The sequence below is a fragment of the Ornithorhynchus anatinus genome, chromosome X3 (genome assembly GCF_004115215.2).
Source record: "Ornithorhynchus anatinus isolate Pmale09 chromosome X3, mOrnAna1.pri.v4, whole genome shotgun sequence".
Lineage (NCBI taxonomy): Eukaryota > Metazoa > Chordata > Mammalia > Monotremata > Ornithorhynchidae > Ornithorhynchus > Ornithorhynchus anatinus.
In genome coordinates this window covers 23,665,817-23,683,037 of record NC_041751.1, presented here as the reverse complement: position 1 = coordinate 23,683,037, position 17,221 = coordinate 23,665,817, and the positions used below count along the sequence as shown (strand labels likewise).

Sequence of the window (17,221 nt, the reverse complement as noted above, 5' to 3'; positions counted from 1 at the left end):
TTATAAGTGAAATAATAAGACAAATTATGTTTGCAGAATTGGAAATGGCATTTCTCCAGTGCAACGGAGATAAAATGAGACTTCTCTTAGACGTGTCCCACATTTTTAACTTTGGTAATGGACAGAAAAACCACACGAGTACCTAACAGGACTACTCTCCTCGGCAGAATGATTATTAAAGGACAAACACCATAACTACAAATGGAGATTTACTTAGTTTGGCCTTTAACAGCTCTATGGGTGAGCTCAGACTTCAATCTAGAAGATTCCATTATGAAGATACACCACGAAGTCCCACAGCACTTATGTTCTCCCTCACATTCAGGGGTGGATTTTAAGGATTTGCCAAGCTCAACGCAAGTCTGAAATATACCATCCATAGTAGATCTCTGAGTGGCTGCGGTGTTCTCATCGGGATGGATATGTTCGCACAGCAGAAGATGGCGCAGGGCCTGATCCAGGTGTCGCCAGCCTTGTGGTAGCCTTGACAGCATGAGCTAGAAAGGAAGAGGGTTTGAAGAGCAGATGAACAGGTGGAGACAAAGATCAAGCCAGACGGTGGGGAGGTGTAGTCTCCGAACAATGCTACGCGTCAAAATGGAGAGGAGAAGAATGAAGGGTGGCCAAGCAACGGCAAAATCTCTCACCCCATAAAATTTGCTGCCCTACACACTGGCTTCTGCAGAAATCCCGCAGCACTTACGTACATATCTGTAATATAGTGTGCATCGATGTCCGTCCCTCCCGCTTCTAGACTGTAAAGTCGTTGTGGGCAGGGAATGTGTCTACTGTTGTATTGTACTCTCCCAAGTGCTTAGTACAGTGCTCTGTACACAGTAAGTGCTCAATAAATACAATTGAATGAATGAATGACATCTGCCCCTGCTTCTGCTAATTCTGGGAAAGGGCAGTGATGTCTGTTTATTTGTATTGATGTCTGTCTCCCCCCTCCGGACCGTGAGCCCGTTGTGGACGAGGATTGTCTCTTTTTAGTGCTGTATTGTACTTTCCAAGCACTTAGCACAGTGCTCTGCACACAGTAAGTGCTAAATAAATACGATCGAATGAATGAGTGAATCAGCAAAATCAATCAGCTGTAAAGTGAATCCAGTTTTACATTGAATAAAAAGGGGTTGTTTCACATCCTTTTAGGCTGAAACGAGGCCTCTTGAATCCCTCTAAGCTATAACCAGGCAGACCCTGCCAACGGACAGTACCGCAAAACTTCCCAAAACTTGCGTCTGCTAGAACTGGCCCGACTTCAGGGGGCTAAGCAAAGTCCACACAATCACAGATTATTCAACTTCAGTTTGGATCACATGAGGGGCTGTGGCCTCCTTGTTAGACAGCTGGGTCCCAGCCAAAGTGGTGTGCTTTCAAATCCTCCAAATAGGTCTAGCTGTAAGCTGACGAGGGAATTGCAGGAAAGGAAAGGAAAAAAAAAAAAGACTACTTCTCCCAGAGGCCATTGGGACATTTGGGGAGGAGTTTGCCTTCTCTTGCCATAAGGGGAGAGCTTTGCTACACCACCTCCCTCTAGGCAGTCCAGGGGTGGAGCTTAGTTTCCCAAAGAAAGCCTCTCTTTCTCTGGCTGCTCCCTGATGTGTTGCCTGGGCCCCTGCCAGAAGCTGATTTTCGTGAGGTCTGATTATTAACCAAAATCTTTGCTAGAATATCCCAGAGACATAAGGACTGCCTTGTGGAATGCTAGATTCCACCTTTCCCCCGCTTTCCCCACCTGCCCCAAACAAAAGCCTCAGTGTGAAGTACACATGTGGCCTGAACTCATGGTGTGCAGTTTTAAATCGCCATCTGGTTGTAACTTTCGCTTGAATCCTTCTGTTTGTATTCTTTCGAATTGCAATTCTGATTAAACATTGACTTTGGCCATTATTCTGCTTGGGAACCCAGTTCAGGCACTGTCACCAGAGGTTTTGCAGCATCTGGCCAGCTTTGCTGATCCTCTGTTTTCCTCCGGAGTGGGCTAAATAGATGAGGGTCGGTATTAATTTTAATTTGCATCCTTGTTTAGTGTAAAGCAGCAAGGCGGCCCCTGCAAAATCCCAAAGCAAGTGCTTCTGAGTCTAAAACTCCCTTCCCCCTGCAGCAGTTATCTCCACCCATGCAATTCACACACTTTATCCCACACAGCTGCCTCTCCCTTTCCCCCCAACCCACACACCCGGCAGAGAAATACTCACCAGAGCCTACTGGAGGATAACAGCAGAAGAGAGAGCAAAGAAGGTGACAACAGAAAACTGCTTGTATGTCTCGATGTCTGGAATACTTTCATCAACTGCTTCTGGTCTGCTGCTGCTTCTTGCTGGGCCCCTAGAGTTCTCATTATTTCTCCGAATTGTCTGTCATATTGGCTCAACGGCCCTAAAGTGCTGTAAAATACCCCAGGGGGGTGTAAAGCCCAGTTGGCAACCTTATAAAGTCCCTCAGTGCTGAGATTACACACCCTTCAAAATATGGGAGCTCATCATGTTGAGTGTGACTCCAGTTGGATTGTGATTGGGGGGGTGGGGGGAGAGTAACTGGTCCAACACCTTTTTAAAATTTAGACCTGAGAGTTTCCAGTCAGGACTGACAAGGTCCAAAATAGTGGCTTTTCTGGAATCTTCTTTGAAGCCTTCCCCCTTCTCTCCTAAAATCCTGCTCCCTTTTTGCCCTCCATTCAAGGTATGTATAATTTTGAAAGCTTGGCTTTCTTAGCAAATTTAGTATGGAAAAGATGAGCATGGACAAATAACTTATTTTGATTGTATGCAAAATTTTATTTTTGAACAAGAAACCTCAAGACAACAATTTTAAATAATAAAACATGGCATAGTCTACTCTAGATACTAGTTGGTAATAAGTCAGTTTATTAAATTCATTTTGACTCCTGAAGTTCTGTTGTGATACTCCCTACGATATTTCTGTAGAGTACTTACACCAGAATCGCCTCCAATTTTGACTCCAAAACCCTGCAATAGTGAAGCTTCTCTTTTGTGATAGGCTTTACTACTTTAAGAGGATCACAAACAGTATGGAACTTTATCAGAGCTACAAAATATAACGTAAGAAATCTGTCCAGGCTTTTTGGTTTTACTGCTGTTACACTGCCCACATTGAAATCAGCACAGAGCTAAGTAGTAAGCGAAGCTTCACTTCTGGCAGCACAAAGAATGGCCTCAACAAAACTTCATTAGACATACAAACATGGTCTGCAAAACTGATTTGTCGAAGTAAATAAAATTTAAAAAAAAAAGCAACAAAACCTTTTCGTGGGTCACAACTAGACTGCTTTTCATTGTGCAACTTTCCTCAGGAAACGGTATTTCCCGATTCACATAAAGAACAGAACACGCATCAAAGCCTTTGTTCACATAGAAAATGCCCTTCAAACAATTCAGTGATATCATAAAGGCAAAATAATATTGAACTAAGTGAAGCATTTTGGCCCAGAGAAATGTTTCTATATAATGTGCATACAAAGTATATATATATACACACACATACATACAGATATATACATTTTTAAACCGTGTGTATATTGGTTAGACGGCTAAATGGATTGGCTCAGTAAGGTGAAAAAAGTGTTCATTTTATATAAATACATGTAGTTATTGCTAATATGCTACACATTATGCTTTGACATGGAAGTTGTAGTAATTGAGGATTTAAAGCTGCCATATTGTCAGCTAGCCCTGCAGTTAGCCAGTAAACATTCATCTTGACAACATGCCATCCAACTCTGAAGAGAAGCATAGATACCTAAAAATGAAAGGCTTACGTACTGTCCCTTAATTTTTTGCCTTTTTTATATAAAAACAAGTCCAGTTCACCACAAGTTAAGAACAAGCTGGGGAGGGAGCTGAAAGTAAGTTCAAGACTGGGATGAGGAAGGGTGAGGTTCAGCATGCATTTACAATTTGCATTAATCTAGTCCTTTTAGTCATACAACTGGAATACAAAAATCAATTTAAATACAACTAGAGCAACTATAGTAGGCAAAAAACCATCAGTGGACTAAGTTTGTTCAATTTACCAGTAAACTCACCCTGCACCTTTGAATACCTACTGCAACTGTACTTATTGATGATTCATATGCTTATTTTAAAGATACCTGCGTCATGAGATTTCATTCTTATTAACAAGACACACCGTGTAAGAAAACAGTTCATGTGTGAAATGGTTCTGAAATGCATTTCCCCCCCCCACCACAACTCTCCAAACTTTCATTCACTCTGAACAAAGCCAACACCCACTGAAAAAAGGAAACGAGAGGTAAAGTGAGTTGGGGGGAAAGTTAGCTCACTAATTACAGCTATGGTAATTCACAATGGTTTAAGCCAGAACCAATAAGAGTTGGCCCAGAAGATGCCATCGACATATAGCTACTATTAAAAACCAAACTCAGTCCACTTTTGGTTCACTGCCGTGAGACCAAAAAATATCTCATATATACATATAAATACAAGACTCCAGCTTTTTTATTACTTTTTCTCTTTGTTTTTGCAAGGCCTAGTTACATATTGTAATTTTTATTTGCTCTGCAGCAATTACAAGAGGTAGGCATTAAGCATCAAAAAATGTCTGTTAGTACCCCATGGTTAGCAGTTCTTTGCACAATGCTATCAGGGATTCTCTGCTGATGAAGAATTAATTAGCCTCTAAACTTGTGCAAGTCAATTGGAAAAAGCTAATTTTAGCCCACGATTTTTTTGGAACACTGAACAACTAAGTCAAAAACTTCTCTACTGAAGGATATTGTTATGGTGTTTGCTGCAGAGCACTGATTAAAAAAAAAAAAGTGTCCTGGAACCATGTCCTTGATTATCTATTTTTTTAAAAAAAAGGTACCATATGGCCAAGAATTACAGGTGTATGTTTTTCACAGATGCAAGTGCCATGCAAAATAAATTAAAGTACAGATACCAAAATGTACAAGTAATAAAACTATCTAAGGTAGATTTTTAAAAGCATTTATATAAACATAATTTATAATACTTCTCTTTTTTCCTTTTTTGTCTCTTTTAAATACAGTCACAAAGCTGTGGTTATACATCGAGGATTTCCTCTGCCGTGCCTCCACAGCGTAACCTGTAGCGCCCCGTTCGCCAGCTGATAGTGGGGTCCCACAAAGCCGATAGGAAAATATATATTGTCATAGATTCTCGGATGAACCAAGCTACTGCATAATCAAGTTTTGAGAAACACAGAGCGCCACCCTAGGAATCATATAAACAAATACATAATCATTCTTCTATTAAAAGCCACATTTACATTGTTGTATACATGGTTAGAAACAGTGAGCCCTGCTTTTACTGCCATTAAATTCAAGACTTCTTCATGAAACCTGATTTACTATAGGATGCAAGTTGATCCTCTAAACTGATTTTAACTTTAAAAAAAAAATGGTATTTGTTAAGTGCTTACTATGTGCCAGGTACTGTTCTAAGCGCTGGGGCGGATACAAACTAATCAGGATGGACACAGTCCCTGTCCCATGTGGGGTTCATAGTTTTAATCTCCATTTTACAGATGAGGTAACTGAGGCCCAGAGAAGTTAAGTGACTTCCCCAAGGTCACACGGCAGACAATGCGGGATTAGAACCCAGGTCCTTTTGACTCCCAGTCCCCTGGCTCTTTCCACTAGGCCGCACTGCTTCTCCAGTACTACTTAAAAGTTCTCAAATATCTGGTAAATATATTCAGCGAGCAAATTTTCACAAAGGGAGAAAAAAGAAATAGTAGGACACCTATTGCAAAGAAACTCTTCTATCTAAGCACCTAGGACAGTGCTCTGCATATAGCAAGCACTCAAATACCATTGACTGATGCAAGCAATAGAATACTCCATGAAGTCTATCCAGAGACAGACTAAAGATTATCTAGTTTACAACCACCTAAAAATCATTTTGTGTTCAATACTACACTTAATTTGAAGAGCAGATGAAGAGATTATAGCACAGACTTCACTTTGTTAAAAAAAAAAAAAAAAGAAGAGAGAACAAGCAAAGAGAGGAAGAGAGGGAGGAAGAGGAAGAGAGGAGAAAGAAGGGGAAGAGAAAAGAAAGAAGAGGGGAGAAGAGATGGAGAAAGAGGGGGGAGGAGGAAAGAAAGGGAGAAAGAAAGAGGGAGGGAGTAAGACAAGATTCTCACTCATTCTAAAACATGCCTTCTTTAGCAGTCTGAATAAAAGAGGCAAGCATATCTGCTGTGCTAATGATCTACCTGTCCGTAATTTATACTTGCCCTCAACGACAATAAGCATTCCCATTTAGTACTTCAAAAATTCCCAAAGCTCAACCCCAGTTTCAAATTTTTCTTCCAATTATTCAAGGATTTTTCCCCCCCCACTATCAAATAGTGAATTCCAACTCCTTCTGAGCAAGTAGGAGAGGGGAAAAAAAGGTCATTCCACGTTATTTTGCGACAGAAAAATCGGGACCCTCTTGAGGGAAAGTGAGACAAATGAGATATTTGACGACATGTCCTCCAAACATAAATGGCAGAGAAAAGTTAGGGAGGTCCAAATTATTTTCTTCTGAAAATTGTTTCTCTTTCAACTATTCAGAATCTTGTATTTGCTCTAAGTGAACTAGAACATACGCTTAGATGACGTGCTGCTACCGACCTAGTTTACCGCAAACCTCTGCTTTTACGTCAGAAAATTCTTTTTTTTTTTTTTAATATTTGTTTCACACTTACTATGTGAACATAGTTCTAAGTGCTGGGGTAGATACAAGTGAATTGGGTTGGACATAGTCCCTTGTCTTGCATGGAGCTCATAGTCTAAGTAAGAGGAAGAACAGGAGAACTGAGGCACAGAGAAGTAAAGTGAATTGCCCAAGGTCACACAGCAAACAATTGGCAGAGAGGGGTTTAGAACCTAGGTCCTCTGACTCCCAAACCCATGCTCTTTCCATTAGGCCACGCTACTTCTCAACTTTTTAAGCCTGGGTCTAACAATGCAATTGACTTTACAAAACAATTTCCAAATGAAAACATTTTTAGCTCTATCAATTGTTTGGCAATTGCCAAACAACTCATTTATCTACGTACCTGAACACCCCTGAGTTGAATGTAGTCAAAAATAAACCAGGCCAGGCAGTGACACATGAAAAATACCATAATGTCCCATCTGAATACATGGTGAGCTGCCCATCCAATAATTAAACTGGCAACAAAGCATTCAGAAATTGGCTCACAAATGATCGTAGCAGGCAGCATATTAATTCGCAACTTGGTCCACCTAAAAGAAGGGACATTCTTGAAAAAACACAACTCTGCTACATAATAGGATTCAACTTTAAAATTAAACATGTTTTAACTATTTTGGGAACAGGCTCTTTGAGTTTTTAAACTAATCTTAAAAAATGGTTTAAAAGACAAAGGGCACACCATAGTTATTTTATCGAATACTTTCTAAGTTCTGAAAGATAGCATAGTTTATTTGAAAATATGTTTTATAAAGGTCCCTCAACTTCTCAATATGCACTAAATAACTTCCACTCTCTCCCTCAAACCCTGGCTGAAAATTTGGGGTTTTTTGTTGTCGTTATTTGCTGAATCACATTCTGGAAACATGCATTGCCCAACTTAAATTGAAATCACACCAAGGAGTGGGAACAAGATACGTGAATTTACCTGATCATTCTAGATTGGAATTGGGATATTGAATATGACCCAGAATTTTGCATTGCAACTTGAGTGGCCATTGCAAACCTCCAACCTCTGCAAGAGAAGATGATTATCAAATGAGAACAGATTCTACCCTGATGTCAAGTATTACTGATAACAACCTTATCCCAAACCTGATATATTAGGCATTTAGCAAATGAATAACTGTTTTCCTTATTCACCATTCACATTTATGGGTTCAAAAAAAAAGATTCCTGAATTATCTGCAAAATGGGAAATTTAAAAATTAAATGCAATTCAGCATTTTCACCCATACCATGAATCCAATAATGAGAAAAGTATTTTATTCATTGTGCTTTAATCCTGAAGAATAATCCTCCAGGCCATATATCACCTTGAAGACTGAATTCTAAGTGACTGAAATCTGGGGGTGGGGGTGGGGCACCATGAGCAATTTTGTTCTAATAAAACAAATGAAACAGTACACTTAAGTTTCCCAAGTGCATTTCCTCCAGATTTTAAAAGTGTTTTCCCTGAAATTCCAATTACACTTTAACATACTTCTAAGGGACTTTTAGTTTTCCCAAATCCTCAGAAATTTACATATGAACCTGTTTAATTCAACATATCACAGACTCACCATTGTTTTGGTTTCTGAAAACCCCCAGTCTAAATGAGTCATTTTCTTACCTGTCGGCTATTGCTTTGGCCATAAAGTAGTCTTCAGCAATGTACTGGGCAAAAGCTATAAGTCCTCCAGCTAGGTCTAAGACATCCTTTCTCATCAAACAAGACATTCCTGTTACACATTTGAAGCCGGTTACGTTGGCAGAAATATAGGACCTTGGATGTGAAGTTCCAAAATAAACCTACCAAAAATGTAAAAGTTAGAAGCTTTAATATCACCCATGTGCAAAGTTCCTTATCCAATTATTAAAAAATTTTCATAATCTTGCACTCTACCACATCTGCACAAAATGATTAGCTCAAAATATGGAGAACCAAGTTGGACGAAAAGATATTTAAGACAATACAAAGACCAATGATTATTTCACCTTATAAAATAGCTTGTATTTCTTCTTTTCTAAAACTGAGCCAAGAAACTACTAGAAAAGTTAATGTGGAAATAAAAAGGCAAGAGCTAAATGTAAGAGACACAAATTATCTTTGATGGTGGGAAAAATAAACACACAAATCTAGGATGAACAAATTGGGGAAGGAATTGTCCCTCCCACTTCCCCACTTCTTCATTCAGTCCGGAAAGAATATTAATTCATAGTATAGGATATCACCAGCTGGGAGCCATTGTGTGGAAATAGAAAAGAAACACAACCCCCAGGAAAACGTAGGGCTCAAAGTGAGTTAAAAATTAACTTGGATTAACACCAGTGACATTAGCCCCTACATAGACTTTGTCCCATTTACATCCGGGAAGTAGTTTACTTGCCAGGATCTGACTCTCCCTTATATAAACTTGTCATTCTCAGAACTATAATTTTAGCTTTCAGCTTCCTTTAAACGAGAAAATTAGACAATTACAAGTAAAAACGTTTCAGTCAAATATGGTCCAATATTCAATTTTTTCATTAATGCTAGATAACACACTGATCACCTATCTTTTTTTGGTATTAATCGAGACTTATAACGAATTCTTCAAGAGTTATCCCATTTAAAATTGCCAAACCACTGCTCTCCCCCATCTGCAAAACCTTCCTGAAATCCCATTCCCTCCAGGAGGCTTTCTCTGTCACCATCCCAGATTGCATCAACCCGACTGTCACCCTTGGCACTTATATATGTCCACCCATAAACACTACTCATTCGTGTATTCCTCTTTCCATCTTCGTACTAATAGCTGTCTTTTTTTTTTTTTTTGGTTTTGCTTGTTCGTTGTGGTACTGGCTAAGCACTCACTTTGTGCCAGGCACTATACTAAGTGCTGGGGTATACAAGATAATCAGGTTGGACACAGTCCCTGACCCACATGGGGCTCACAGTCCAAGTAGGAGGGAGTAGGATTTAATCCCCAATGTACAGATGAGGAAACTGAGGCAGAGAGAAGCAAAATAACTTGCCAAAGGTCACACAAGAGACAAGTGGCAGAGCCGGGATTAGACCCCAGATTCTCTGACTCCCAGGCCCTGCTCTTTCCACTAGGTCACTCCGCTTTCCCTGCTCCTCCTACTCCCACTATTTGCAAATCCATCCACTCTTCTCTCCTATTACATCCCAGCTCACAACCTCCATTCCTCTAAAGCTAACTTACTCATTTGCTTCGTTCTCATGTTTCCGAACCACCGACTTCTTGCTCACTTCCTCCCGTTTCATATCTGACAGACCACAGGTCTCCCCAGCTCCAAAGGCTGAGATCTTATCTTTGCTAGGAGGTCTTACCCGAGTAATGTCTAATCTTCTCTCCTTGTACTCCCCATCTGCTACCAGAGCTTTTCCATCCCCCTCCCCGCCCCCAATATTTACATATAGCTTGTATTTTCTATAACTATCCTTACCGTAATTTGTCTGTCCCCCGCGCTAGACTTTAAGGCCCTTGAGGGCAGGGATTATGTCTTCTCTTTTGTACTCTCCTAACGTTTAGCAGATGCCTCAATAAATGTTACTGTTGATGATGATGACAACTATATGATGCAGGGGTGGCATTTTGAATGAACACAGCGTTAAGGAAAATTCACCTCTCGGTATCCGCAGCCATTTCTTACGACATCACACTACTTTCTACCCAGATAGATCCAAGTTGTCAGAAAAATGGTCCCTAATTCCCTAACAGCCAGTGCTGAAACTAAAAAAGAAAAACAAACCAAAAAAAACCCATTCCTAATCAGAACCCCCATGCTACACTTAGGAGCACGATTATGTCAAAGACTGGACTGGAGGCCAGGTATACCAGGCTCTCCCATCAGCCTCTACCAGTCAAGCAGGGACTTGACTGGGCCACAGAAAGGGCCCAGTGATCTCTGTCGCCCTTTCCCCCCTGCCCCCACAGAGGTTTTCCCTAGTGGAGAGAGCCCAGGACTGGGAGTGAGGAGACCTGAGCTCTAATCCCTACTGAAAGGTCACCTCCTCCAGGAGGCCTTCCCAGATTGAGCCCCCCTTTTCCTCTGCTCCTCCTCCCCTCCCCATCGCCCCTACTCCCTTCCTCTGCTCTACCCCGCTCCCTGCCCCACAGTACTTGTGTATATTTGTACGTATTTATTATTCTATTTATTTCATCAATGATGTATATATAGATATATAATTCTATTAATCTATTTTGATGCTATTGATGCCTGTCTACTTGTTTTGTTTTGTTGTCTGTCTCCCCGCTTCTAGACTGTGAGCCCGTTGTGGAGTAGGGATTGTCTCAATCTGTTGCCGAATTGTACTTTCCAAGCGCTTAGTACAGTGCTCTGCACAAAGTGAGTGCTCCATGAATACGACTGAATGAATAATCCCGGCTCCACCGCCGACCTCTGGCCCGTGCCCTGCCTCCGGCCTAGAACTTCCTCCCCCTGCATATTCTAAAGGCCACCAACTCTCTTCACCTTCGAAGCTTTATTAAAATCACATCTCCCCCAAGAGGCCTTCCCCAACTAAGTCCTCTTCTCTCCTACTCCCACTCCTTTCTGGGTCACCGAGCACTTGGCTCTTAAGCACTTGATATTTACCCCACCCTCTACTCCCCAGCACTTAGGTGTATAGCCCTAACTTATTTTAACGTCTGTCTCTCCCTCCATCCTCAGCCCAGTGGGAGCACGGGTCATGGTCTGGGTCGGAAGGACTACGCGGTTGGGTCGGCCCTTCCTACTCGAGCCTGGGGTCTCCCTCCTCTTCCTTGAAACACCTCTCCAGCTCAGACCCTCAGCATCCCAGTGGTGATGGCAACAGTAGGAAGGCAGGGCGGGGGGACCTCTTTCACCCCCCAAGACAGGCTTGGGCATCGTGTGTGTGTGTGGACGGAGTGGGGCGGGTGCAGCTGGAGAGTAGAAGTGGGTACCTGGATGGGAGGGCAGCCGTTCAAGTGCCAAGCTGGTTTGACTGGGCTGTGCTGGGGAGGTGCCACGGGGTACGACCACCCACCCTGGAGATATGCAGTCCCTGAAGAGCCCGGGGGGGTGGGAGGACTGCCTCGACCCAGTCCATTGCCAACCCTGAACCCAAACGCAGCAGGGGCAGGAGACAGGGTGCCCCAGTCTCTTTCTGGCCTGGGGGCGGTGGGGCGGGTTGCCATCGCTGCAGAACTATTTTCACAACTGGGCCGACTGTTCTAGAAAATTTCCTTTTACCAGAGCAGAGCTCTGGCTTACTCCATCACTGCTAAAAGCATACTAGCCAAAATGCAGAGTTTTCACACACGTTATGGAAGAGCTGGAGGTAATATGTTCATTCAATAGTATTTATTGAGCGCTTACTATGTGCAGAGCACTGTACTAGGCGCTTGGAATTCACAATTCGGCAACAGTTAGAGACAATCCCTGCCCAATGACGGGCTCACGGTCTAAACGATACGTGACGCCTTTCCGCCCCCTCTAAAGGAGTAGAAGTTTTACTTCTACTGCACTTTTGACCTCTGCTTACTACAGTGTTCTGCACATGGTAGCTGCTCAAAATATACAATTGATTAATTTACAGCTAGAATGACTGTTCAACTCAGATTAACAGATCCTGAACTGAAGCAACATAGTTTCAATAGAATGAAATGGCTACAAGAGTCAGGTAAGATTTCATACCCCAAAACCAAACCAAACCAAAAATTAGAAGAACCACACTCACCTGCTCCAATGTGGCAGCGAAACCTTGTCTATCTGCAACGTAGGGCAATCCATGGACCAATCCTACTTTTTCTGTCATCTGGTTAACCATATCAGTAAGTGTATCTGGAATTACTACCAAAAAAGGGGGTGGAGAAAAAAGCTTTAGAACATGGCCAGCACTGCTCAATATGCTAGGTTTTTGTTTGTTTGTTTTTGTGGGATTCGTTAACCACTTACTACGTGCCAGACACTGTACAGAGCGCTGAGGTAGATACAAGGTTGGACACGGTCCGTGTCCCACATGGGGCTCACTTTCTTAACCCCCATTTTACAGATGGGATAACTGAGGCACAGAGCAGTGAAGTGACTTGTTCAAAGTCACACAGAGGACAAGTGGTGGAGCCAGGATTAGAAACCAGGTCCTTCTAGCTCCCAGGCCCGTGCTCTATCCACTAGGCCACGCTGCTTCTAGTTGAAACATTAATGGACCATACAATATCAATTGTACTAATATGAATTTACATCCTCCCATTTTTGACTGCTACCCAAGTTCCACAAATACGCAATTTAATAACACAAGTTAATGTATCAGAAAATTTATAGACTAGCAATAGTGTTTCCCTTGTGCATTTAACAGTCATTGGGAAATACTGAGTGTAGCTCAGAGTAGGTCTCTGTTATCCAAGTATTCACAGTTTTAGAACAATACTAGCAGAAACAAGCCCAGTGATATGCAGATCAACACATATATACCCACACACCAGGGCATGAATATATTAACACACCTACCCAGGCAAGGAGATATGGGGATGTGTGAGCTAGAAGGGAGGGACGGAGCACAGAATGGGCAGGCGGGGGTGAGACGGGATGACACAGAGCAGGGGGATAAAGGCAGAGGATCGAGCCGAGGAAAAGGGAAAATGCAGGAAATCGACAAACAAATGACCATCTTTTTGGCATTGCTTTGTTAATTAAAAAAGAGACAGCCAATAGCTCACTTTCATATTGCACTTATTCCCAATTCGGTAGTTTTATACAAATAAATAGAAAACATTACCTCTGATTCCACTATCACAAATCCATATTAGGTCATATTTAGCAACTTCATATCCCGGCATTAAGTTATTAATCTTTGGATTAATGCCAACCTTTTTGCCACCTAAAGATTTAAGGACATGTACAAGTAAATATGACTATTTTATTTTATCCTTAACTTGTTTTCTTAACATGTGGTTTGGCAAGAACGCAAGCACTACATTATAATAACAATCAATAATTATTGTGGTAGTTTGTTAAGTGCTTACTATGTGCTAAGCACTGTCCTAAGTGCTGGGATAGATAGATACAAGATAATCAGGTCAGACACAGACCCTGTCCCAAATGGGGCACACAGTCTAAGCAGGAGGAAGACCAGGTATTGAATCCCCATTTTCGATGAGCAAACTGAGGCACTGCAACATTAAGTGACTTGCCCAAGGTCATACGGCAGGCAAATGGCAGAGCTGGGATATGAACCCAGGCCCTCTAGACTGTAAGCTCATTGTGGGCAGGTAATGTGTCTGCTTATTGTTATAATTTACTCTCCCAAGTCTTTAGTACAGTGCTCTGCACACAGGAAGCGCTCAATAAATACAATTGAATGAATTGTTGTTTGGCATAATTTATACGTGGGCACATCCCACAGATGTATGTGTAATAAATTGCGATCTGTTCCAGAACCATGGGGAAAAATACTATATTGTATTAAATTCCCTATGTGCCATAGTTAAACAGTTGTTTAATCTTTTTTAATTCAAAGTAGAGATTTAACTAAATGAGCTGTGGTATAATTATGAGTCTTTGCAAGAGCTTGCAGAAGTAGAAGCTTCTTCTGCTGACCTAAGTAGTGGTTTTTCAAATTTAGTGAAGAATGTGTCCGATTTAGGATGGAAATAGCCTTCTTCTTTGTCTTCATAAAGTACCATGTAGCAAGTTAAAGACTTGTGAACACCTCTGCACACTTCAGAACTCCTCTCTCAAAAAGCCAGTCAATTGTATTTACTGAGTGCTTACTGTGTGCAGAGTACTGTACTGAGCGCTTGGGAGAGTACAATATAACAGACACACTCCCTGCCCACAACGAGCTTCATACATGCTATAAATTCTCCTATTTTCTTGACAATTGACTTCTTAAACTCCCAAATTTAGCTGATGGTAGAGAGACAATAACACCTCTTCATCTTCAACATCTTGCAATGAAGCACTGGATTGTTGATGCTTGATGAGGTTCTCATTGCACAACAATTCCTCTGAGTGAGATGCAATTAACTCATCATCAATGACTTCTTCGGTTACTTACTCAGGGGTCTGTTGAAAAATCTGCCACAAACTGAGGGTAGAGCTACCCCAAAGATTCATTCATTGTTGACTGCTTGATCTCAACCAAGCTGGGGAGGACATGGACATGGACTAATCTCTAAATCTTTGCTCAGAATGTCAGAGTGGTTGAGCTTTTGAATAGCATCACACCATATGGGTTGTAGCCCTGGCTTCTAAGGACCATGGAGTAACCATAACTTGGGGTAAACCTGTAGATGAATGACTTCAATTTTAAAGAAACTTTTCTTACAAGATGGAATGGGTTCCTAAAAAAAGCCCCATATATAACTTAATATAGCTCAAGACTGAAAAGAACTTCACAATATATAACCTCAAAACAAACATGTAATGAACTGGAAAATGTTTTACTTACCTATAAACAATCTAGCATCCACATTTGGGTATTTGCCAAGCAGCTTTTTACATACATCAACAGCTGGATCGTCGTGATCTTGTACACAGAGGAGCACTTCATACTAGTCAAAGAAAGGATCTCATGTAAATTAACAAGTAACATATTTCAAATTAAGCACCATATTTAATGACCTGTAAAAAATAAAGAACCAAATTTCTACATACTAAGAACCCAAGTTAAGACATGAATCCTTAATAATGAATTCAACAACTACTGGGGATAGGAAATATTTTAAAGCAATGGTCTCAGACTGTTTCATTAGACAATCTTCTGATAATTGGCCTCTGGCTGTGATCTGTCTTTAGCACTCAATTGAAAAAAAAAGAAAGCAAAGAAGTATACTAGAATTTCCATATTGGAGGGGAATGCTGCTACCCCCACCTTTTTTTTTAAAAAAAAAAATGACAAAATAACTAAAATTATCCACCTTGAATGTTTCATCTTTAGGCATGATCAAGCCACTCTCCAACCTGGATTTCCATGGTTCTACCAAATCCTTCATATTGATTTTTCAATCTAAATTGCTTCCTTCTCCATATCCCACGCATTTGGGGCTGAGGTGGGCCAGCATAAAGCTAAACTCAGGTTCAGAGTGGCTTTGGATGGTCTTCTAAGTCTCTTAGTAGCCTCTCCATTTGGGGCAGGAGGCTGCAGGAGGATGGCTGAGATTCCACTAGGCCAAAAAGGAGATCAAATTTAACTGGATCTGGCCTAACCTGCCTTTCCCTACAAGCTGTCTTCCACTCAGCAGCTGGAATAATTGTTCATTCCTTGAAAACAGATGCAATGCTGCGCAGGGTCATACTAACGGTTCTTCATTTTTTTTTAATGGGATTTCTTAAGCGCTTACTCTGTGCCAGGCACTGTACTAAATGCTGGGGTAGACAGAAGCTAATCAGGTTGGGCACAGCCCATGTCCCACATGGGGCTCACAGTCTTAATCTTCATTTGACCGATGAGGTAACTGAAGCGCAGAGAAGTCAAATGACTTGCCCGAGGTCATACAGCAGACAAGGGGTGGAGCTGGAATGGGAACCAGGTCCTTCTGACTCCCAGGCCCGTCCTCTATCCACCAGGCCGTGCTGCCTCACATAGTCCAGTATTCTGTGTCTGACTATGCCAGCAAAGAATACACTCTGTTCTTTCATGGTGAGTGATTTCACAATGCATTTTGGACAGAAAACTGTTCGGGGAATAAGAGAACACGGGGGACATTCTTCCAATAGCATGTGTCTGTCTGGATAAAATGTGATGCAATGTGATAGTGGAAAAAAGTGAAAAAACATGTGGGTGGTATCAATCAAGGCATTTTACTGAAGGAGTGGTTTGTCAGGAACCTAACCCCTACACCGGAGTACTGAGTTTATTTGGAAGAATGGTGTAATGATTAGGAATAAACCATCTAATTTTTCCCTTCTAATAACATATCAGGGACCTATTTTCCATGAATGTAATGAATCTTTCTTGAGCCTAACATCTGTGATATTCCTCTAATAGCCCATTATGGACCATTCATCCATGACTTTACCCAAACTCTTCTTAAATCTATTTATATTTTCTGCCTTCACAACTTCCTATGGTAACGAATCCCAAATGCTCACCACCTGCTGTGTGAAAAGGATTTGTCTTTGTTTTAAGCCTACCACCTTCAGGCTACAATGGGTGTTCTCTTGCCCTGGTTTTAGAGACTGAGTGAAAACAGTTTCACGATCACTCCAACCACAGCCTCTATGACGACATAAATTTTTATCATGTACCCTATCAAATTTCCTCTTTCCAAAATGAAGACTCAAGCTTTTCACGCTATCCTCATATGGAAGTCACTCCTTGCCTATTCTTTAACATCGATCGATCGCATTTATCGAGTGCTTACTGTGTGCAGAGAACTGCACTAAGCGATTGGGAGAGTACAGTATAGTAGAGTTGGTAGACACGTTCCCTTTCCCAAAGAGCTTACAGTCTGGGTGGGTGGGGGAGCGGTCACTGACACTCACGTCAATAATACGTATATACGGTTATGCACGTAAGTGTTGTGGGGCTGAGGGACGAGGGTGAATAAGGGGTA

The 17,221-nt window shown here is 41.5% G+C and overlaps 1 protein-coding gene across 3 annotated transcripts in view; it reads right to left on the bottom strand.

The window, feature by feature from the left end:
• Nucleotides 1-2,756: 2,756 nt before the first annotated feature.
• Nucleotides 2,757-17,221, bottom strand: part of UGCG (UDP-glucose ceramide glucosyltransferase) — a 74,211-nt gene continuing 59,746 nt past the window's right edge. For all 3 annotated transcript variants that reach the window (XM_029053872.1, XM_029053874.2, XM_029053873.2), the window contains exons 3-9: nucleotides 15,115-15,217; nucleotides 13,441-13,542; nucleotides 12,403-12,515; nucleotides 8,326-8,504; nucleotides 7,642-7,728; nucleotides 7,057-7,246; nucleotides 2,757-5,219 (exon numbers count right to left, since the gene is read on the bottom strand). In XM_029053872.1, the coding sequence (XP_028909705.1) occupies nucleotides 5,049-5,219; nucleotides 7,057-7,246; nucleotides 7,642-7,728; nucleotides 8,326-8,504; nucleotides 12,403-12,515; nucleotides 13,441-13,542; nucleotides 15,115-15,217 (945 nt within the window). In that variant the 3' untranslated portion in view covers nucleotides 2,757-5,048. The remainder of the gene's footprint in view (nucleotides 5,220-7,056; nucleotides 7,247-7,641; nucleotides 7,729-8,325; nucleotides 8,505-12,402; nucleotides 12,516-13,440; nucleotides 13,543-15,114; nucleotides 15,218-17,221) is intronic.